This window comes from Polypterus senegalus, chromosome 7 (genome assembly GCF_016835505.1).
Source record: "Polypterus senegalus isolate Bchr_013 chromosome 7, ASM1683550v1, whole genome shotgun sequence".
Taxonomy (NCBI): domain Eukaryota; kingdom Metazoa; phylum Chordata; class Cladistia; order Polypteriformes; family Polypteridae; genus Polypterus; species Polypterus senegalus.
In genome coordinates, this window is record NC_053160.1 from 103,518,597 (window position 1) to 103,542,397 (window position 23,801).

At 38.8% G+C, this 23,801-nt stretch overlaps 1 protein-coding gene across 19 annotated transcripts in view; it reads right to left on the reverse strand.

Annotated features, from left to right (window-relative positions):
• celf4 (CUGBP, Elav-like family member 4) overlaps positions 1-22,266 on the reverse strand; it is a 1,212,964-nt gene extending 1,190,698 nt beyond the window's left edge. For 17 of the 19 annotated variants that reach the window (XM_039759134.1, XM_039759132.1, XM_039759130.1 and 14 more), the window contains exon 1: positions 21,677-22,266. In XM_039759134.1, the coding sequence (XP_039615068.1) occupies positions 21,677-21,944 (268 nt within the window). In that variant the 5' untranslated portion in view covers positions 21,945-22,266. The remainder of the gene's footprint in view (positions 1-21,676) is intronic. The other 2 variants (XM_039759129.1, XM_039759126.1) reach the window with 1 other exon arrangement.
• Positions 22,267-23,801: the final 1,535 nt, after the last annotated feature.

Consider the following 23,801-nt stretch of genomic DNA (forward strand, 5'->3'; position numbering starts at 1 on the left):
CCGTCTCTTCGTTTTCATAATAATGATGTTGCAATTTAAAAATGAATTGTTTTGTTTCTTTTCTTGTCAAAGGGTTGAGTTCTGATTGCAAAGCCAATCTTTACCTAAAAAATGCCTTATTTGGAGACCAGGGGCCTCATGCATAATGCCGTGCGTAGAATTCGCACTATAACATGACGTAAGCACAAGAGCCGAAATGTGCTTACGCACAGAAAAATCCAGATGCATAAATCTGTGCCTTCGCCCACTTCCGCGTTCTTCCGCTCCATAAATCCCAATCAGCATGAAAAGTAACGCATGTGCACGTGCCTTCTGTCCCACCCCATCTCCTCCCAGAATTATGCCTCTTTGAATATGCAAATCAATATAAATAGCCCTTGAGCTCAGCGGTCTGTGAAAAGGCAATGGCAAAAGCAAGAGGAAAAATATAAGAATTTCAGCCAATACCAAGTGGAGGCAAAGAAAAACGTATTATTTGTTGGTTTAAACAGTGGTATAATCAACAAAAGGAAGTTGATTGAGTGACATAGCGTGTTGGAGAAACTTGAAAGCTCAAGTTCACAAAGTCGCACAGTGCCCGACATAAAAAAGAAGTTATATATCAAAGTCGCCATGAAAAGGCGAGACGTAGCCCACCATCTGAGTGTCATATGAAAGCTTATTAGGGTACAGAGAAAAAAAAGGCACACAGTAGGAAAGAAGCACAAAATGTTAACTTCAATCTTAAAAATTTCCACTTTAATCACATAGTTTATTTTGTCATTAAAGTAGAACATCATAAACTTCATCTTAAAATCGTTTAATTTACTAGTTTCTCAAATCCCATCGTAAGAAAAGTAGTATGTTAAATGCTTTGTTTTGTATTTGACCTTTTGCTCTATGTGTGTGAATCACTACGTGCTTCCGCTTTCTTTTTCTCCGACTAGACACAGAATCCATTACATTCGTGATATTACAGCTCTCTGAATAATTAAACTACTAAGATGTATACCTGATATATTTTTCATGATGATAGGAGTTAAAGCTTGTCATTAAACAGGGGTACATCGTGCGTGACTGTGTGCGAAATTTGATGAAATTATTGCAGCAGTACTGTCTCTTTCAAACATACTAATCTCCAATTCCTGTCCTTACTTTCCTTTCTCCAAATACCCAATCACCACACAATTAGCTCTGTAATAGACATTAAGCCATCTGTAAGCTTACAATGACGATTCTTCAAAACTTTTAAGGAACATTGAAATATCTTCATAGTACGTGTTTAATTATTCTATCCATCTATCCTTCCAGTGTCGCATCAGCCCCAGAAAGAATACAGCACAAGGTAGGATCAATCCGTGAACTAGCTGGCGCTGCAGAACCGTGTCCTCACATGTTTAATTATTAACAATACAGATTATTTAAATGAAGTTAAAGTTTTATCTATATAATATAATCAACATATTTTGCTGCATTTCATCTTAAAAATTATATCGTCATCATATGTAAATACGCGCTTTATAAAGTGGTGCAGGTTGTGCAATATTATAACTGTAGTGCAAGTTTGAAGTGAGGTGATTGTACTTATAAGTACAAACAGTTCTACAAGGAGCACTTGATGGACTGATTGATTGTTTAAAGTCCTTGGGATGAAACTGTTTCTGAACCGCGAGGTCCGTACAGGAAAATCTCTGAAGTGTTTTGCTGTGGCTGAGGCAGCATGTGCTTGATGGTGTATACCGATAATTCTCTTTCCGATCAGCTGCTTGCGTGATTCCTCACTAGATACAGTGATATAAATACTCCGAGTGGTGCAGTGAGAGCAATATGGAAAAAGATGATCCGCTGTGGCAACACCTAACGGGAGCAGCTGAAAGAAAAAAAGGGTGCAGTGAGAGTAACAACACTAAAGCAGTTATAGTATTTGGAATACTATGGCTATTCCCTGGACCATTATATTGTTACAAGTTAATTACAATCAGATGCATTACGCTAATAAACAACTTGTGGTTAGTTTCAGTGTATTTATAAAGCTGCGTCAGGAAAATAAAGAGTAACCACACAGGAACAGTAGCACTGCTTTGACGCTGGGTGCCACCAGTCTGCAAAACTGAGTGGAGAACTTGCGTACGACAGGGTATGAGGTACCGTGGAAATGTGCGTGGCTTTATGCCAAGTTTAGGTTTTATACATTGAGATTTGAACATGGAAACGTTCCTAAACAACATTTCTGTGCGTACGTACCGTTTATGCATGAGGCCCCTGGCATGTTCTAGATCTATTCTGGTAATTTCACTGATTAACTCTGAAGCCCTCTTGGTTTCCAATTTATTTTTGTGGGAGAAATATGAGACAATCTGTCCTATTAAAATGCCTTCGGAGTTTCCCAGAGTATTACTGCAGAAACCTCTGAGGATGTACTTGTCTCTAAAAAAATCAATTTGCTTGGATATAGATTCTGTACAGTTCTTCTCAGCTACAGTAATAACAGGGGGTCAAGACGCCAGCTGTGATATGAGTATGTGGGTCATAGTGATGTGAGCTCCATGATCAGAGGGGCATGGTCGGAGATAACAATAGTGTCATATTTGCAAGATTTGATAGTGGGCAAAAAATTGAAATAAAGAAATAATCAGTGATGTACTGGTGAGAAGAAGGAATATGCTCTTAAGTGTGGATTTAGAAATCTCAATGGGTGTGAATATTTCTGCAGTGTTAGATGTTATCGTCCCTGTAGCTGAAAATCTAATCAGGTCTGCATTTAAAACACAAATAAAGTAATAAATAAATAAATCCAGCCATTATAATTTTGTAAGTGTTCAAGTTAGGAATGGATGCAAATATGTTTTGGATGAAGTCTCTATCACCCACATTGGGTGCGTAGATATTTATCAAAATCATTTTACAATTAAATAAAATTACCCATCACCATCACATATCGCCCTTCAGGATCAGATTCTACTTTTGATACTGAAAATTGTTCTGTGAATTAGGATTCGAACACCTCTAGTTTTCTTTGTATAGCTGGAGTAGAATATTTTGCCGTCCAATCTCTGTTAACATACGTACCATACATTGAGGCATCAGAAACACCACAAAAGTATTCCCTTACACACTGTAACATTATGTTTGACAAAAAACAACATTGTTGTATAATTGTTAAGGCTTTAAACTTCAAGCTCTGTGATTGTGGGTTCAAATCCCATTACTGACACTGTGAGACCATGAGCAAATCACTTTACCTACCTGTACTCTAATTGGAAAAAAGAAATCAAGCATTTCTCAAATGTTGTAATTTTCCTTGGATAAGGTATCAGCCAAATAAGTAAATAATAGCAATAGCTGATTTAACCTTCTTTCTTTCTTTCTTTCTTTCTTTGTTTAACCTTCTTTTTTAACCAGATTGTTTAATAGAATCTTGGAAAATGAAGGATGCCTGAGGAGTGAAGAAGAAGTGTACTGGTACAGATTTTTAAGAATAAGGGGGATGTGTAACTACAGGGGAATAAAATTGATAAGCCATAGCATGAAGTTATGGAAAAGAGTAGTGGAAGCTAGGTTAATAAGGGAGGTGATGGTTAGGGAGTAGCAGTAAAGTTTCATGCCAAGAAAGAGCACTACCGATGCAAAGTTGTTGATGGAAAAGTATAGAAAAGGCCAGAAGGAGTTGCATTGCATCTTTGTGGACCTGGAGAAAGCATATGGCAGGGTGCCTCAAGAGGAGTTGTGGTATTGTATGAGAAAATCTGGACAGGCAGAGAAATATGTAAAAATTGTACAGGATGTGTACGAGGGAAGTGTGACAGTGGTGAGGACTGCGGTAGGAGTGACAGATGCATTCAACATGGAGGTGGGATTACAACAGGGATCAGCTCTGAGCCCTTTCGTATTTGTAGTGTTGATGGACAGATTAACAGATGAGATTAGGCAGGTGCCCCCTTGGACTATGGTGTTTGCTGATGACATTGTCATCTGTAACAAGAGTAGGGAGCAGGTTGAGGAAACCCAGTAGAGGTGGAGATATGCTCTAGAGAGTAGAGGAATGAAGGTCAGTAGGAACAAGACAGAATACATTTGTGTAAATAAGAGGGAGGTCAGTGAAATGGTGAGGATGTAGGGAGTAAAGTTGGTGAAGGTGGATGAGTTTAAATACTTGTTATCATCAGTACAGAGTAATGGGAATTGTGGAAGAGGGGTGAAAAAAGATGCAGGCAGGGTGGAAAGGGTGAGGAAGAGTGTGAGGAGTAATTTGTGACAGGCAGTTATCAGCAAGAGGTCAACAGAACAATAGTGAGACCAGCTATGTTATATGGGTTGGAGATGGCGGCACTGACCATAAATCAGGAGACAGAGCCGGAGGTGGCAGAGTTAAAGATACTAAGATTTGCATTGGTTGTGACGAGGATGGACAGGATTAGAAATGAGTACATTAGAGGGTCAGCTCAGGTTGACTGGTTGAGAGATAAAGTCAGAGAAGCGAGATTGTGTTTGTTTGGACATATGCAGAGAAGAGATGCTGGGTATATTGCGAAAAGGATGTTAAAGATAGAGATGCCTGGTAAGAGGAAAAGAGGAAGGCCTAAGACAAGATTTATGGAAGTGGTGAGAGAGGACATGCAGTTGATGGGTGTAGCGGACACTAAGATATGTAAAAAATGATCGGCTGTAGAAACGGGAGAAGCCAAAAAAAGAAGTTTTAAACTTTTTTAACATCCTTGTACCAGTCTGAGAATACTTTCCAAATAACTATAATGATTAACACTAGTATTACCAGAGCCTACGAAAAAAACTTGTAAATCATTCCTACCTTAAATCGCTTCTTAAAATCATTCCCAGCTCTCCACCAGCGTCTTTTGTCATCTAAATGTGCTGATAAAATCAGACTGCAAGCAGCCGGCTATTCCATCCCCCCACCAACTTAGAATGTGCACAAACATCTCCCAGCTCATGTCTTGATTGATTTTCTGGGAGTGAAGTGGAGTTTTAGAGTGGAAATAATTGATCCTTATTTGGAACACACTCATTTCATGAGTGTTCCGTTTCTACAGTAATCTGTGTAAACACATTTTTAAAACAGAAACATTTTTTCATATTCTAGTAGTAAATGACAAAATGTAGACATAAACTATATAATGTATGAAGCCTAAAGTGCAAATATCAAAGAAACACTTTCACAAAAGGTACAGATATAACAGAATAAATGCGCTTTTATTCTAAAATGTAACTGCAGAAAAAAAAGCCGCCTTAGCATATTCACTACAACTGGCACGGTGGCGTAATGATATCAGCTGCTGATTGGGAATCAAAAGGTCATGAGTTCGATCCCTCACGACTCCGTTTTGAGAAGTAAACCGATCTTATTCTTACTATTTTAGAATAAAAACATACGTTTGATTTCAGTCTGTAATTTATTCGAGCTATAGGGTGTCTTTATGTGATCCATATAAATAACATTCGAGCTATAGAGCGCATTTATGTGAAAAATTGGATCACATAAAGATGTTCTACAGCTCAAATGTTATTTATTTGGAGACGCGCTATAGCTCGAATGTTATTTATTGGAGACGCGCTATAGCTCGAATATTATTTATTTGAAGATGCACTTTAGCTCGAATTTTATTTATTTGGCACAGACATGTTTAAAAAATACACGTGTAATGCCACAAAAACTGCATGCAGACACTTAATTTCGCTACCTTTGGTAAGAGAATGTATCGTGATACACTACAGATCTAGCGTCAGAGCAAGAATGCACATCGCACTTTTGCCATCGCTGTACTTTGTTTATGTATATGGGAAGCTCTGCATTTTACATGTGCCTTTAGGCTGTAAGAAGTGAGTAAATAAATAAAGGCAACTAAAGGTAAATAAAGAACTGAAGCTTGTTGATGCTGCATCCTCTTTTCTTTTTCCATCGCCTTTTCCTGTAAGAAGCGTTGTACACACTTCTCTCTATGATGTGGTTTCTATTACACACCTGAAAGAAAGAGACAATATATGTGAAAACATCATCGCACAAATGCAATATTATTTGAAAACGAACTGCGTCAGATCAGGTTTGAATTTATGCTGGCGCTATTACTTAGAGTCAGATCAGGAGCTTATTCAGTGTGCGCAAGAACATGCATGCATGGCCAGATGCTGTGTGCTACAACATTCTGGCGGTGATCAACGCACATTTTAAAAAAAGAAAGAGACAAATATATGTGACGTTTTTAAGAAATCATTTTATGACACGATTTACCTTTATTTATTTACATACTTCCTAAAGCCTAAAGTCACAAGTAGTGTGCAGAGGGCATGTTCAAAACTGTGTGTAATGCCACGAAAAGTGCCTGCTGACACTTTAATATGCAAGCAATGGTATGTGCATTCTTGCTCCGATGTAGAAGGGAGCTGAGTTTACCTTTGTTATAGCGCGTCTATGTGAAAACAGCAGTGTCAGATGCAGGGGTGGGGTGTGTTAGGGCTCATGAACACGGCTGAGATAATAAAACTGACTAAAAAAAAAAAAAAAGCAGAAAAATCTGTCAGTATTAAATAAAAAAAGTTCTTTGCTTTTACCTAGATATGAAGAGAACCAACTGAGTGCTGAACCCTGAATGGTGACTCTGTGTGTAAGACATTCAAGGAGCATGCCAGAGTACAATAATAAGAATTAGTAAAAAAAAGAGAGTTCTACTAATATTTTAATATCAACAGGCCCACTAAGTTGATTTCAGTTTAATTATTACAAAAGGCTGCACCTAACCTTTATTTACCTTCAGGTCAGGGCTAGCCCAAGCCTTTATGGGGCCCTAAGCAGAAGATTTGAAGGCCCCCCTGACCCCCCCACCCACAGCCTTGGTGCTGCCAAAACTACTATTGTCAATGCTTGATCCTTCACACACCTACTATAAATTTAACACCAATGTCAGCCTGGCATATTTTCACCCTTCTGTGGTTTTTAATCTTAAAAGGTATTAAACTCACCACGTGGTCTTGTGTTAATGTGCACTTTAATATTAAAATTAGGATTGCTTGGCTCTGTTGTAGAGGAGAGTTAGAATAGAGCAAAAAGTTGGACTGTCTGGGGGGGCCTGACAGCTGTGATGAAAATCCCTGTTCAAAGAGATACAGTACTTTGAGTACAGTACAGTGATAAGTTGTATATTGAGTGTGGTGTGTTGAAAAGTAACCAAACTGACCAGTAGGCCATGCATTTAATGTAAATATGTTAAACACTTTAATTGCTTTTTGAAAAAATTTTCAACATATAAAAGTGCAGAACAACTATCAACTTCAAATGAAATAGAATAAAATAACTTATTTTAAAAATAAAAAATGCAACCCAAAACAAAGATAACATCAAATAAATTAAATAATTACATAATGACATAAAACCAAAAGATGAACCTGTGACAACATTACAATAACTGTTCAAGAATAAAATATAAAGCAGAATAATTATGAAAACTATGTATAAATGTACAAAGAAACTCCAAAGGCATTTACTTCTCTTTTTGTTTTTTTAAAGATATTCTTATATCTTCCTCTTACAGTGTACCTCAATATTGCACTTTCACCTTAGAATCTATCTTTCCTGGCTTTTCTGGAGGCAAAGTCATTTATGACATCATTATAAGAGATCTGAAGGCCAATTGATTTTACAACGACAGGCATGCGTTTACAACCTTGTCGTGAATTCCTCCCCCTCACCCCCCAACTAGCTAACGTTAGCCGAACATACCTTGACTGAACTGAATAATGCTGTTTAGCAAGTGATTATGGTGAAATGCTGAAATTCATCATGTAAATTATTTTTACCTTGCTGTTTTTTCTCATCTTCTATTTTCTTCTGCTTTCTTTTCTCTACTTTTTTCTGTGACATAACTTTTCTCTGCGTTGAAAAGCTGCAAAAAGACTGTGGTCTAATGTTAGTCTGACTGATCGCATCCAATATAATGTCCTTTACAATGCGCGTTCATGCACACGATTCGTGACACCAGCTCACACCAGCTTAACATAATATTGTGTTTTTGTGTGATTACTATAGACATAAAATATCACAAAATATTAATATGTTACCATAGGATTATAAAGTTCTATCTGTCATTTTTCCCATTTCTTTATCATGTGGCCACACTGCTTCACTGCGGGGCCATAACACTTAGTATAATTAATGAGATAAATCTTGTACTTTAAATCCGAGCGACACGGATCCATGCCAGAATACAACATGTCAAGATTTATACATCACATTTTATGTCTGACACCATGCAGAATTACATATATTTTAAGATTAAAATGCAGCGATATTCTTGTATATTCCAGGTAAATTGCATCATACAGAAATAGGGGAATAGCTTTCATCTGTGCCCTCCAAACTATTTCCTTGTTTTAATAACATGGTGGGTGCCCTGTAATTCTGGCAAAGTGGGAGACCAGAGATGTAGCCTACCTGTGTTGTAGTTAGATTGCTGATTGAAGTTGTTTTTATTGGATAGACTGACAATTTGTTGTAAATGACTCGGCAGAGTCACCATGAAAGATGACATGACGCACTGGAATATTTTTTCCAGCTCAAAAAAGTAAACGAAGGACATTGTTATTATTTGGACTTGGAAAGATACTATCATGAGAATGCTAAAATAAGTATTTATTATCTTCAGGCCCGGTGACAACGTATAGACAGCAGAATGGTCTATTGTATCAGACAACCAGGCCAGTTAAACTGTAGAAAGCAGTTTAACAGCCCTGTATTGATTTAGCCAAATGTCTGATTCAATCTGGTATAGCAACAACAGCAATTTCCATATTCTACAAACTGATTAATGGTAAGTGAATTGACTTGCTCTATATTTAAAATTTGTATGAATAGACTATCAACATGTTTATTAAGACTACTTGTATTATTAGTTTTAATTTGAATCCTGTTATTTAAAAAATCTTACTTTATGAGCAAATAAAGTTAAATCACTTACTGCAATTTCCATGTCCACAAATTGAAATTTCAGATTCTTATGTACCAGCAAGACAGTAGGGAATGTGTAATATAATTTATTTAATAAAGAGTAAAACAATAAAGATATATATTATACTTGACCTTTGCTCTAATTTTTAAATACATTGCCACATTATGAAGACAAAACGTCTTAAGAAAAATGTTGACTAAAGGGAGCTGGACTACTTACTGTATGTACTGTAGTTATGGTAAGAAGCAAGTGCAAACATTAGCTCCACAAAAGGCCAATAGTCTGTCAGCCTGTGAGATACTTTCATTCAGTGCTCATATTTATGGACATAAATTCAGCACTGCCTTGTTAGACTACACTCATTACATTTTAAACTCTGTTCACTCCCTGTCCTTGAACAGAAGACCAGGAATGACACAGGCTGAACAACATGGCTGCTCAACACCCACTCACAGTCATTCACAAGGATACATGTACCCTCTTAAACCTTGTCACAAGAGTCTCTTGGTCTCAAACTGGGCATTCTAAATTTTACAAACAATGGCATTTCCCAAGTCCTAGCTTTCAAAAGTTACCTAGTAACTCCAAAAATACATAAGTTCATTGTGCATACTATAACAGCTGTACAGAGATCTTTGAATGCCTGTTCACATTCAGGAGAGCATGTGTTAATGCTCCAAACAGCTCCAAGGATAATTAAAGCACATTTTTATAGGTCTGAGCAACTCTTGTAGTAATACTCCTAGGAAAAGTATTTGCCCCCTGTGACCCTGGAGAAACAGGTCAGAAAATAGATGAAACAATGATTCTGCACGAAAGGTATATGCTTTCAAGAGCAATATACATGCAGTAATCAGCTAGCGTCTTTCAACAGACCTCCTACAACTAAGAAAATCATTTGTGACTAACACATTTCCCTGTACAATTAAATTGTTTCTCTGCTGTCCACACCAAATGACAAAACCAACGTATAAAGATAAACATAAATAATAAGTAGCAGATAGATAATAAGTAACAGTGGCAGCATAAAGTATAAAAACAGAACAGAAGTATAAAGTGTAATTGTGCAGGTAGGTGTGTGATGGACAAGTCAAATACAGTTGTGTGAGGTAGATAGAATGAGCTGGCCCATGGTTATAAACACCAGTCAGTTATTTAAGAGTCTAATGGCCTTGGGAAAGAAAGAGTTCTTTAGCCTGGAAGACCTATATTTCATACTTCTATACCTCCTGCTTGAGGATAGAAGTGTGAACAGTTCGTGTTGGGGGGTTGTGGTCCCTGAGGATCGAGGCAGTTCTCCTGCGGACTCTGCAGTTGTAGATACTCTGCAGAGAGGGAAGTGGGGTCTTGGTGATCTTCTCAGCAGTCTTTACCACTCTCTGCAGGTGTCTGCAGTCCATAGCAGTAGAGTTGCCGTACCACACGGTGATGCAGCTGGTCAAGATGCTCTCAACAATGCAGCTGTAAAAGTTGCTGAGGATCTTAGTTGACATACCAAAATTCCTCAGCCTCCTTAGAAAGAACAGTTACTGTTGAGCCTTCCTGACCAGTTGTGTGGTGTTAAGAGTCTACACGAGGTCCTCACTGATCTACACTTCCAGGTATTTAATACTGCTCACCCTTTACACTTCAAGCCCTCGGATGAACAGTGGCCGGTGAGGTCTCCTCTCCTTCCTCATGTCCACTAACATCTCCTTCGTCTTGTCTGTGTTAAGGGTGAGGTTGTTGTCATCACACCATGACCCCAGACTGTACACCTCCCTCCTATAGGCTGCCTCTTCCCCACCAGTGATGCTTCCAATTACTGTGGTGTCATCTGCGAACTTCTGGATGATGTTATCTTTGTGGGAGGCGACACAGTCATGAGTGAACAGGGTGTAGAGGATGGGGCAGAGGACGCATCCCTGTGGGGTGCCAGTGTTTGTGATCATGGTGGCTGAAATCTTATTACCAACCCTGACAGACTGGGGCCTGCCAGTCAGAAAGTCTAGGAGCCAGTCACAGAGGGTAGGGTGCATGCCAAGTGCAGACAGTTTATGGGTGAGTTTATGGGGGATAACCATGTTAAAGGCAGAGCTGTAGTCAACAAAGAGCATCCTGATGCGAGTCTTTGTTTTTCAGATAGGAGAGGGAATAATGTAGTGTGGCTGCGATGGTATCTGAGGTGGACCTGTTGGGACGGTAGGCATACTGCAGGGGGTCCAGAGTGTCCGGTATACTACCCTGAATGTGGGCCAGCACCACTCTCTCAAAACATTTCATGATGAGTGAGTGCTACCGGCCTGTAATCATTCAGGCAGGTGGGTGGGCTTTTTTTAGCAAGATGATAATCATAGTCTTAAAGCAGGACAGAACGATGCGCTGACTGAGGGAAAGGTTGAAGATGGAGCAGAGAACATCAGCCAGCTCGTTGGCATATCCTTTGAGAGCCCGCCCAGGGATGTTGTCTGGTCCAGCTGCCTTACGTGGGGTGATCTTCCTTAGTGCTTTGTGTACCTGTCCTGAAGAGACCATTGGGGGAGGGGAGGGGGGGTTGTATGGTCCAGGTGTGTGTGTGCCTCTGTACTGTTGCTGGATGTCTCAAAGCGGCTGTAGAAAATGTTGAGATCATCCGCCAGACTGTCTGTGGAGCTGATTGTGCTGGTGGAGGTCCTGTAGTCTGTGATGTGCTGTAGGCCCTGCCATATATGTCCAGAGTCAGCAGTAGAATAGAAGCCCTCCAGCTTCTCTCTGTACTGCCTCTTGGCTGCTGTGATTGCTTTTCTTAGTCCATACTTCGCAGCTTTGTACTCTGTCTCGGTGCCTCATCTAAATGCAAGAGAGCAGGCACGCAGCATGTGGCGTACCTGACTGTTTATCCAGGGCTTCTGGTTGGGGAACTTCATGACTGGTATTGTGGGCACGATATTGTCAATACAGGTGCTAATGTACCCAGTCACATACTCAGCATAGTCCTGTATGCTGATAGAAGAGTCCTCTAGAGTGGCTTCAACCCTAAACACATCCCAGTCTGTCTGAGCAAAACAGTCCTGCAGGGTGCTCTCAGTCTCTGAGGTCCAAAGTTTAACCTGCTTAATGACAGGGTTTGTTTGTTTCAGCCTTTGTCTGTAGGCTGGGTACAAGAAGAGAGTGACATGGTCTGATTCTCCGAAGTGGGGACGGGGTGCAGCCCTGTATGCACCATGTATGTTGCTGTAAACATGATCCAGTGTGTTCTTCTCACGGGTGGGAATTTTCACGTGTTGGTGGTATTTGGGAAGTATAATCCGTAAATTGCACTGATTAAAGTCGCCAGTTGCAATAAAAACAGCATCGGGATGAGCCGTCTCTAGGACGCTGATGACGTCATGGAGTTTGCCGAGCGCTGCCACGGAGTTAGCTTGCGGTGGTATGTAAGCAGCGGCCAGAAACACAGCAATGAATTCCCTTGGTAGATAATAGGGTCGGCATTTCAGCAGTAAAAACTCCCTGTCTTGTGAGCAGTGCTTATAAAAAATCCGTACATCTCCACACCACGAGTTGTTAATAAACACACACACACCCCTTTAGCCTTACTGGAGGCTGCGGTACTGTCTCCATGGTGCACGGAGTGAGTCTGTAGCTGTACGGCGCATTCTGGGACTTTGTCCGAAAGCCAGGTCTCGGTGAAAATTAGAGCGCAGCACTCTCTTCTTTCCCGCTGCATTGTAATCCTGGCTCTTAGCTCATCCAGTTTGTTTTCCAGAGACCGCACGTTGGCTAGCAAGAGGCTGGGTAGCGGTGGTCGGCTAGCGTGGGCTTTCAGCCTAGCGTGGAGCCCTACCTTCTTGCCTCGCTTGTGTCGCTGTCTCCAGAGGACTCTCCTGGGATCAGCTTCATCACTTGAGCTCAGTGCTACGGGGTCTTCCTGGGTGTGGTTGTAGTGTTGGCTATGGGAGCGAACAATGAATTGTAGCTCAGATGGTATAAAACCAGGAGCTACATCTGAATAAGGTAACAGCTCCACAAGGCTGTAACGTGCTCAACTTAGTGAATCTGGCATTTATCCAAGTTATAATTTCAGTTCTTCATGTATACATGAAATAATGAAAATCTCTGTGAGCAGACAATATGAAAGCTGCAAAGCGTTCTGTAAAAGTCACGAATACTGCTGCAGTTACACAAGTTCTGGTCATGCTTATTCCCCAAATTGATACCAGTATTAGTTCTAGCTTGACTTTTCTGAAGTACCCATTACCCCATACTTAAATGGGAAGATAAATTAAAAAACATTCTCAAATAAATTACACTATGTAACAAATTTTTATTTTGTTACTGGGAACAAAGTGTGTTTTCCTAACCCGTTATGCCTAAAAAAAATAGAAAATAGCTATTGTTCCACAAAAACTTTGCTTTTGTGATCAGGACAATGATATTTTTAAATGTGCCTGTTTTCGAGAAAATTCTCGATTCGCATTGAATACTGAGTAGTCTTCTAGAATATCCTTGAACTGTTAGAATTGTCCAGAAGTTTCTAGAATTTTCCAGGATTATCTAGAACTTTCAAGAAACTTTTAGAACTTTCTAGAACGTTCTCGGACTGTCCAATAGTAGTCATACAAGTATAAAAGCACAGGTGACTCGAACCAACATTTCGGTTTATGTTATTTTTTTGATTTGATTTAGATGGCATCAAGAGGTTGCTTGCACCCAGCTTATGCATTTTGTGAAAGCATGTCGTAAGATGTGCGAGGCCTACAAGGCATACTTCAGCGTGCCTGTCGGGGATCAAGACAAGCCCTGGGCACCTCATTTCACATGCGAATATTGCAAGAAAACTCTTGAAGGTTGGTACAGGGGAGAAAAGAGAGCCATGAAGCTTGCTATCCCACGAATTTGGCGGCAACCGACTGACCACTCAAGCAACTGCTACTTCTGCATGGTGGATCCTACGAATTCGCCAAGCTACTGAACAGGACGGAGAAAACGGCTTGGAACAGTTTCGTTGCAGTGGTTCATGGCTTCCTGGGTAATCACAAGGCTGAAAACTATGTGCAGTTGGTTCGGACTCTCATAAAGAATTACGCCAAAATGGGATGCAGAATGTCTCTCAAAGTCCATATCCTTGACGCTCATCTTGACAAATTCAAGGAGAACATGAGAGCTTACTCAGAGGAGCAAGGCGAGCACTTTCATCAGGATATACTGGACTTTGAACGTCGTTACCAAGGACAGTATAACGAAAACATGATGGGGGACTACATTTGGGGGCTTCTTCGAGAAAGCGATTTGCAGTACAGTCACAAATCTAGAAAGCCTACTCATTTCTGAACCGTTTTGAGTAGTTTTGACTGTATTTGTCTATTTACCATGCAAGTGTTGTTCTTTATCAGACCACATGAACGAAAAGATAAAAATTCCCTTGTTTTGTCACTATAAATACGAAATTTTCTGGGCTGTGGTCATAAAATCAAAGTTTGTGCTGAATGTAGTCATTTTTCCATAGGCTTTAGACATAAGCAGTTGAAATATAACTCTTGGAAGCCAGGAACAAAAATTGTGTTACATAGTGTTATCAGCTACTTGTGTTACCTGCTAGTGGGGAAGATTCATTAAGGCTCTGTAGAATTAAATTTCATTGATTAAAGCCTTCTGACATGACTAAGAAATGCAAACCTCACTTCCATATGAATCCCCTTTATATGGTATATTAATTTTTCTCTTCAAAGAAACTGAGTTTATACTGTAGATACAAAGCAATGGCTTAAATGTATTATGCAAATTGTTTGTTGTACATTTACAAGCTAATTAAAAGTGCTCAAACACTGAATAAAAAAACAAAACATTCATCCTAAAAGAATTAGTTCTCACACTGATGAATGCCTTGATGTGACACACTTATGTCAAAAGGAAGACAGTCGCTGGACTGGAAAGCAATGCATGACCAAATTAGACCCATTTTTGCAGCTGGCAGTTCACTCTTTATGGGGATGTGTGGGGACCTCATTTCCTCCTACACGAGTGGCACAATGCTAACAATATGCTAATGAAGCCAAAACACAATCTCCTTATCACTTCAGATCTGCACGCCAAATAAACATTTGAAGATTGCCTCAGCACTAATCTACGCATTTTGTTTTGTCTACTAAAATAGACAAAATAGTTTTGTCAATAGAAAATCTTGTTTTAGGCATCCAAGAGTATGACACAGTATCTCATATTTTTTGTACAAAAAGATCTTTTGTTTACAAATGGCAACATGCAAACACTCAATGATGCTAATAGTAACTTACACAGAATATTCAGAACACCTCAGTTCAAAAGATATTCCATGTATTAACACAAGAAATAATTTACACAATTTACATAGATACACGTATATAATATCACTATTGAGTCATAAGTGACAAGTGAACGACAATAAAAGATTAGAAGCATATAGTAATTTGAAAAAAAAAACCCAAAGACCAATCACTTTATTGTATGTGACATTGAGATTGTTTGCACATTACACCTTGTGGCCTAAATTTTGGTCAATAAGTAACACTGTTTAAAAATGTGCATGTAATTATTGCTTGAATCCAATTTGTTTTTTGTTGTTTTATTAGAGTGTGTGTGTTCCAGTATACATTGATGAATGCTGTTTACTTGTCCTAAGTTGGAAAGGAATACATTATAGTCACCATATTGCAGAAAGAAAATCCAACTTTCATGGTGTGTGCTTACAAACAATGGACTATTTAGAGACCTTTTAGAGGATGATCATTTTCCTCATGTTTTATTCTTAGTTAAAACTCCTAAATATTTATTCCACCTTGCAATTTTGTCAGATACATTGTACAGGGCAAAATAATCTATGATCAATGCAACATATTGAAAAGACAAACCATCATTGTGTTACTTTCAAAGTATACAGATGAACACATTAGAATTATATCCCTTTTATTAGGATAATACACCCTTGCATCTTTCCAAACTCCAAAATAAAACCCCCAAAACCAGAGAATAACTTATTTAAACCAAAACACATCTGAAAAACTGTTAGTTGCAGAGTTACAAAGGAAACAAAGTATGTTGCACCATTAGGCCTTAAGTTCCAGTATAGATTTTTGTCTGACTACTTTGTTGGGTAACTTTCCCCACTTCTCCACTTTTCATATACTATCAAGCACTCTGACATCTTACTCCCATCTCTCTTTCTTGTTAGGACTCTGTTCTCTCTAAGTCTCCTTTCTTCTTCTTGCCTGCCTCTAGACTCAATATGCATTGGCAGTGAGAACTGTTAAAACTCATCTGAGGGTCACTTCCAGACCGTCAGGCTTGTCGTGAAGACAACTCACCAGTACCTTCATTACCCTGGATATGTAAGTAAATCTTGGATGTTTCCACATGTGCTCATTACTATATGTGCACAGTGAACTCCATCCTCACTGGCTGCAAAACATCCGTAAATTACATCTCCTCAGCTCATAAGAGTGTTGAAGTAATCTCAGAATACTACTGGAACAAGGTTCATTTCTGATAATACATACATACATAGTACAAACATATATAGTATGGTTATCTGGCACTGTTACCCACTCCCAAATACCACCCTTTGTTTTGTCAAACCATACAAGTGAAGTTGGAGACCATGCAGGATGATTAAAAATCACACCACAATATGTACAGGCAGTTTTTTAACCTTGGGTCATAAGGCTACTCAAGAACTTATTATACTGACAGCTGCATGAGCATACAGTACCTGATAGGCCTTATGTATATCTATTATTAGATGTTGCATTTAATATGTAGAATTGAATACAATATCTTAGTTGTGTTCATTGTTTGTTTTTAGTATTATTCTACTGTCACTAATATTTGTGTGACATGCAAGTAAACTTGAACTGGTATAGAATCACTTCCATGATGAAGGCTGACCCTGTACTAATACCAGGACAGAGATTCTTGAACCTGGTGTCTTTATTCAATAGAAAGGTTCGATTGGATAAACCTGCTGTTCTTACATTGCCTCATTTCCTCTTGATTACCATATAGAAACCAGTTACAAGACACTCACAGAAGACGCAAAGCGTACTGTCCTCTGCTGGGAGGGTACTAGTCCTGTGCCACCCTGCTGGCATATTTGTTTCTGATATTCCTTTGTCAGCAGCAGAGCAAACTATTATATTTATGTTAGTCTACAAAATTAAATGTCAGCAAGTGCAACAGTGTTTAAACAGTGAAGATGTTGAACAAATTTATATAAGTAGCTTAAAAGTTAATGGCCAGACCAAAAATGTCAGCACGAAATTATTTGGGACATAGCTCAAATTATTACAATCTCTGGGTCTCATTATGATGAATGTAGCTTGAAGTAGACAAGTGAATCTATTATGAAATTGTCCAGAGATGTACAAGTCCATTTGTAAAGAAGAAATGCATCTAACCTAGTGTCAATGAAAGTAGCATAAAAGGTGGTGATGTAAACAATTCATAACAAAACAAGATGCTATAAAAATCCTTAATCTACTGTACAGAATAGCTGGGAACTACATATTTGCAGTTATCTTACGTGAAAGATATAAAAGACAGACAAGTAGTTTATGGGACTTTTTTTTTTGGATTTTATTGATTTTAATAACAAATAACATTCCATACAAATAAGTCATTTTACAAGACTTAAGGTGTATGGAACATTTCAATGACAGCAATCACCAGGACCAGTTATATTTGAGTATATCATACTAATATATGGTGTACCCAATTACTGTATGTTTGCTCTTAAGAGATGAAAAGTTAATCTTTCATCTGATTTCATTTTAAGTCACACTCTGCTATTTATAGAATTTTCAGAATATATGGAAAGGGTGTGGATATTACTTTAAGTAATTAACTCATCTGGATATATGAATTATGTACAGTGAATTAGTCATGAAGACATTACCTAATAAATAAGTATGCTTTTGGTCTACAGTGTTTAACATCTGACGTATAGATAAAACGCAACAGACAGCAACATTAGCCATCCAGTACGGGCTAGCCTGTGACAGCATAAAGTATTGGGGAAGAAGAGGTAAAAAACAAATAAACAAAAAAAAAAACAATACCTTTCTCTGCCACCTAACACTAACTGCTCAGAAGACACAGGGAAAAACGGTAAAAATGGGGTTGAGAATTTTCATGCCCCAGAGCATATTAAGATGGTGCTAGAAGTGCAGAAGATGGGAAATAGAGACACCTGAAGCTAAATAAGCTTTAAGCCACCATGGGAGGTCAATAAAAGATCCAACATCTCTGTGTTTCATCCCTCATCCCAAGAGTATAAATTATAAGTATAAAAGACATAATTTTGCCTATTTTCATATAAGAGACAATAATTCTGATGCTTCAAGCATTCCATCAGGGAAAGCCCATCTTACAAGTCAAAGGGGTCACAAATCTGTTATAATGGCTTGAAATAAGCAAGTATTCATGTCTAGTAAAAATAATTAATTTGGGATCTTTTCTCTTTACCAAGCACCACTTATAAGTCAAAACACTGTGTTGTTTTTTTTTTTTTAATTTGCCAATGCTGTCATATTTTACCATTTCAAAATTAAATTAAACTGTCCTGACAGGTGTGTAGTTGACAAACCAACTGCATTCTAAATTATCATTAGTAATGTAATATCCTTTTTACAATGTCTTCATAAAAATCAAGGTTAGATTTACCTTTTTAATTAAAGTAACGCTGTAGGTTTTATGAGTAAATGCCGAATATGTCCGTTCTTAAAAGAATATGAACTGCTAAAGATATAAATTATCAAAAGCAGACTGGAAATAAAAGTAATTGTCTAGTCAGGAGTTAACAGGGCTGCTACCTACCTCAAATTTGGTCCCAATTGCAAATTTCAAACAGATGATGTCAAAAAGAGGAAAGAAACCACCAGCTTTCAAATAAAAAAGAGTTTTTTTCTACTATTGTTCTACTCTGGCAGAGAGGTATGGAACTCTTCATAATACTTAGATTAGGTTTCTCAGAATTAAATGAAATAAACTGTCCTTATTCCTTTAACTGGATCACACGTCAGCCCCCGGTCTGTTCTGTTTTGTAATTTAACTGCATTTGACAAAATTGTATCAGCAGAAGGCCACATACAAGCCAACAGTTTGACTTTGGAAAAAAGCTGTTTAAACTAAGGCACTGGAGAACAACGTGGGATTTTTTTTAAGGTTTCTGCTGTTAAAGGTAGATTCAATGCTTGTTTTATACATCTGAAGACATATACCGAAGTCCTCTTAAATAAGCATTTCTTCCAAAAATTAAAAAGAACTATGCATTTGTTGAAAGGGGTGAGAGAAACCTTAGAGCAAATAAAAAGGAAAATCGACATTTCTCTAAAAAGCTATTCTCAGTTTACTGAAACAAAGTTTTGACATTCATGCAACAATAATCCCTTTGCCACTTCATACTGTCTTCCATATAGTGACTTTTATAGTCAGCATTATGTTAACGACAACAGACATACTTGAGCTAACTAAAAGATGAGTTTACTCATTGAAAGCCATGTGCTATCTAAACCACTATATTTGGGTTTAGTTCCTTAGACACACTGCTTGCATAATGGCTGATTAGTCCCTGCAGCACCTGTCTTTCACCTTGTAAGGAGCTATATGAAAGGAAAATTGAATAACCATTGTATTATGTTGGCTTCTTTGCCTGCAAAGATCATCATAAATGAATGCTAGAATGCATTCTGCATATCATGGTCTTCCTAAACAGCTAAGAGAGGAAACTGGAATGAGAAGCCACTAACAACAAACAGGCCCAGTGCATTTCTGCCAATGACAGCTGACTAAATGGCAGGCACATCACATTTCAGGCTTTATTCTTTAATGAATTTTACAATGGAGCAGGTGGAACAATATCCTCAGGGCTCCAGCATTTAATTCGTTTTGCACTTAAAATGCAATAAGCTGAAAAGAAGCAGCCTGCATTGCAATTTTAAATGTAACAGTCTCTAGACTAAAATATTATTCTACATCTGCCGCAACTGCACACTGCCCATTGTATGGCACACTCATCTTAATTAGCAACATGCAAAATATTTACCATTTGATCCACCACTAATATAGAATGTTTCATACAACATCCCATTGTGCGAAGATGAAGCCTGCTGTATTCCTTTATGAGAAGATCACTACAGTAGCTTTCTTTTTGCACCTGCTGGTTGTAGGGTTTTGAATGTCAACTTATGCAGTGCATGGCCAGTTTCAGTCTGTGACCACAGGGGCAACTGCATACCTAACATGCAATAAAAAGTAAGCACAAAGGGATGTCAATCCTTGATGTTAGTACACAGATGGGTGTAGAAGAGGGACTGGTTATTAATGAGCCATGCTCGCTGTAGGAAGGAGTTCTCACACACAGCCTTTGAACTCCAGGGCCATCTGCAAATCAAGACTTATTAAACATGGAATCTGGAAAAATAAATTTAAGTCTGTAAAAGGGTAACTTTGCATCCAGGCTGGTATCTCTGCCCTTGCAGGCAGTCTGCGCTTCAAGCCTGTCTGACAGTGATGTGTAGGCTAGCAGGATAAGACACAGTAGCTTGTCAAAGCATTGCTAAAGTCTCTGTCAATGTCTGATAAGAAGCTCTTCCAGGTATCAAGTACTGACTGCTATGCCCCAGAGTCCTTCAGAGCAGTAGTGAGGCCTCTTAGGGTCAAACTGAGATTTGGAACAATCTAGCAGAGTTGTTGAGCATATCACTGAAGAAACAAGATCTCCTGATGGACCAGAGAATCTCACATACACATAGACGCCAGAGAAAAATACTTGAGCACAAAGTAATATGTCACTGAAGGGTATATTAACAAAAGCCTGCACAAGTGCAGTTTAGGTCTACAAAGCCAAAGAGATACTGCAGAAGCTTAATTTCTGTCCCAAGAAAACCACCAAGGATATCAATGTGCCTTATCATAACACTAAAAATAATATCAGCAGAGTCCTGTTCTCTAATGGAAGGCAAATTAGCTACTACTGGATATAAGTAAACATCAACTTTTCTAGTTAAAACACTTCTCTCAATTAACTACAAACAGAAAAAAATCAAAAGGCAGGTGATGAACAGACCCACACCACTGGCTTGCCAGAACTAAATTACATTAGTCACACATACAACAGATAAAGAACCTTCCTAATATATAAGTGTTTGCATTTAATAAAGCTCTGTTATCAATGTGCAGGAGACTGTAACTTCTTCCCTGCCAGCAAAACAATCTAAACATTACACCTATCAATACACTTATTTAGCATGACATGTATGTAAAATTCCAAAATACTTAAAACGTTATTTAAAGCAAGAACTGACAACACGTATATCTATCTACCTTATGAATAAGCATAGTTAAATGTAAAAGTAGACAGGACAGGTCCATCTGAAGTAGCACTCCCCTCCTCACCCATAGTAGGGTTCCTTCAACAGTCACTTAACTCAGGACCCACAGGCACATGCACATTTTCTAGTTAAGTACCCTTGTTGCAACATACATGTTAACTTTACTGAGCTGGACAAGGCTTCCTATTGCATGAACATAAACAAACCTTCCCAATGATAGATAGATAGATAGATAGATAGATAGATAGATAGATAGATAGATAGATAGATAGATAGATAGATAGATAGATAGATAGATAGATAGATAGATAGATAGATAGATAGATAGAACTGCTAATATGCGAGGTGACAGCGCCGCAGATAAAGTGCGCGCCACCAGGTGCTCAATTGCGCACCACTACCGTCTGCTCTCCGGTAACTCACCTTTGTGCATGCCGGTGAACCTGTCCTTCAGTACTGTCAGCTCGTATATCTTGCCGAATTCCTCAAAGAGCGGCTTCAGATCCTTTTCTTCTAGGTTGCGGGGAATCTGCCCAATGAACAGCTTGATGGCATCATGGTCCTTCATTGGTATGGTTGCCGGATTCCCTGGACTGTGGCTTAATCCGTTTATGTGCCCGTTGGTGTTGGCACTGTTGTGGGTTATATTCAGGCTCGGGGTATCAGACTGCCCATTCGTCAACGTTGCCATCTTACCCTGGTTAAGTATAAAGACTGCAGGCGTCAAATTTGGCACTCTGTCGCCTAGATATTTATAGCTCTCGTCCTACTCTATGTACACATATAAAGTACAGGTATCAAAAAATGCGTGTCAGTGTCTGCAGGAGAGACGAAGAATTATAGAGAGAGGAGGGGGAGAAAAAAAAAAGATCTGAGCGCACCGATTTCTACCTCCGCGCCCGTCGCTGCTCGCCAGGGATTTTATTTTTGCATTGAAGAGCCTGCAAGAGTGTCCTTTCGGTTTAAACATACTGGGGCGGTTCACCTCCCCAGCAGACTGGGGGAGGCGGGCAGCGAAAAGAAATCTCTCGCTCCCCCTCTGCCGGTCAGCCGGGGAATGGTATGCTCCACATAGTAGGCAGAAGAGGGCCTGTACGCTCTTGATTTGGGGGATTTATTATCTCTTTCCCCCTGGCACAGGGGCGTAAAGTGTCATGATTGGCAGAGCCAGTGTTCGACGGTATAGGGCATATGTGAAAATGCAAGGACTGCCAGTATTAAGAAATGGTGCATGTGGGAAAACGACAAACAAAGTTAGGGAAATGATAATAATGGATTTTTTTTCAATGAAGATGATTTACACGCGATGCCCAACTTTGCCCTGTAGCGAATAAATCGTTTCTTATAAATACATGTTTGGATTTTACCCATAATTGCATATATATCATTTGTCTTCCAATTAGTTTTACTAATATTGAACATGAATACAATCAGTCAGTCATTATCCAACATTAATACAAACATTGTCAAATTTACCATTACTTAGAATCTACTCTTACTGATAAAATAACACAATGCAATCCTATTCCATTACCTAATTTGCCTTAGTTATTATATAAGCGGTGCAATTAATGCATTTCTACTGCCATTTGTGGAAAATACTGTTAATGAACAGGAAAATACAAATATAATAATATGTTCATTTCCTTAATTCGTTTAAGTAGTATTAGCAGCACAATGCCGATACATATAGCGTTCTATTTTATAAACAGCTCAAAATGTCTGAAAGCATCGAATGTGTATTAAGTATTCATAAATATTTTTCTAAAAAAATTTTTTTAATGACTTCGAGACATATAGCGGACACGAATCCTTCACAGATGCTATAACAAATACTGCTCACATCGTAGACGAGTCTACTTCAAGGCGCTCCATCGGAAGAATTTCTCAAAGTAATGGGTTAAAAAGAATAAACGGAAGTTTGGACAGACCGTGGTTTAAAAGAAAATTAGGGAGGTATAACGTTGTCTGACAAAAGATGCAAGTACGTAAAAAAAAAAACAGGGTTCTAGCGTGATTGCTGTAAGATGTATTGGCAATGCCAAAGCATTTTGAAATGACCTGGCTAGCTTTTGTACGAGGTTTTGTTCAATTTGCACTACGGCACTCAATATTGTCATAGCTACGGGCAAGCACGCTCTACCTCTATTAAAAGATAAAGCACACTAACGTCGCATTGCATAAATGCAAACAAGCAACAATCTTATTCTGTATCCACAAAACATGAATTGCACAGTATAATGTCGGCAATCTGTGCTGGCCCACCTGAGCAGACTTTGTCATACAAAGTAACAATACGTGTTTGTGGGTTTTGTTCATCGAGACAATACAGCACTCAGCCGATTACGTGCCCGTACAATTGTATCCGTGGGGACTGGGTGTCTACCCACACATCCAGTGGTTTCTGGGAGAGTTCTGTGTGCCTCCGCACCATGCTTGCCTGCCGTATGCAGTCACAAACAATGTTTATGGGGTATTCATTTATGCATTGTATTACATGTGGAATCATTGTTGTGAATAACCGCGCAATGTAAGGCTATCGAAAATC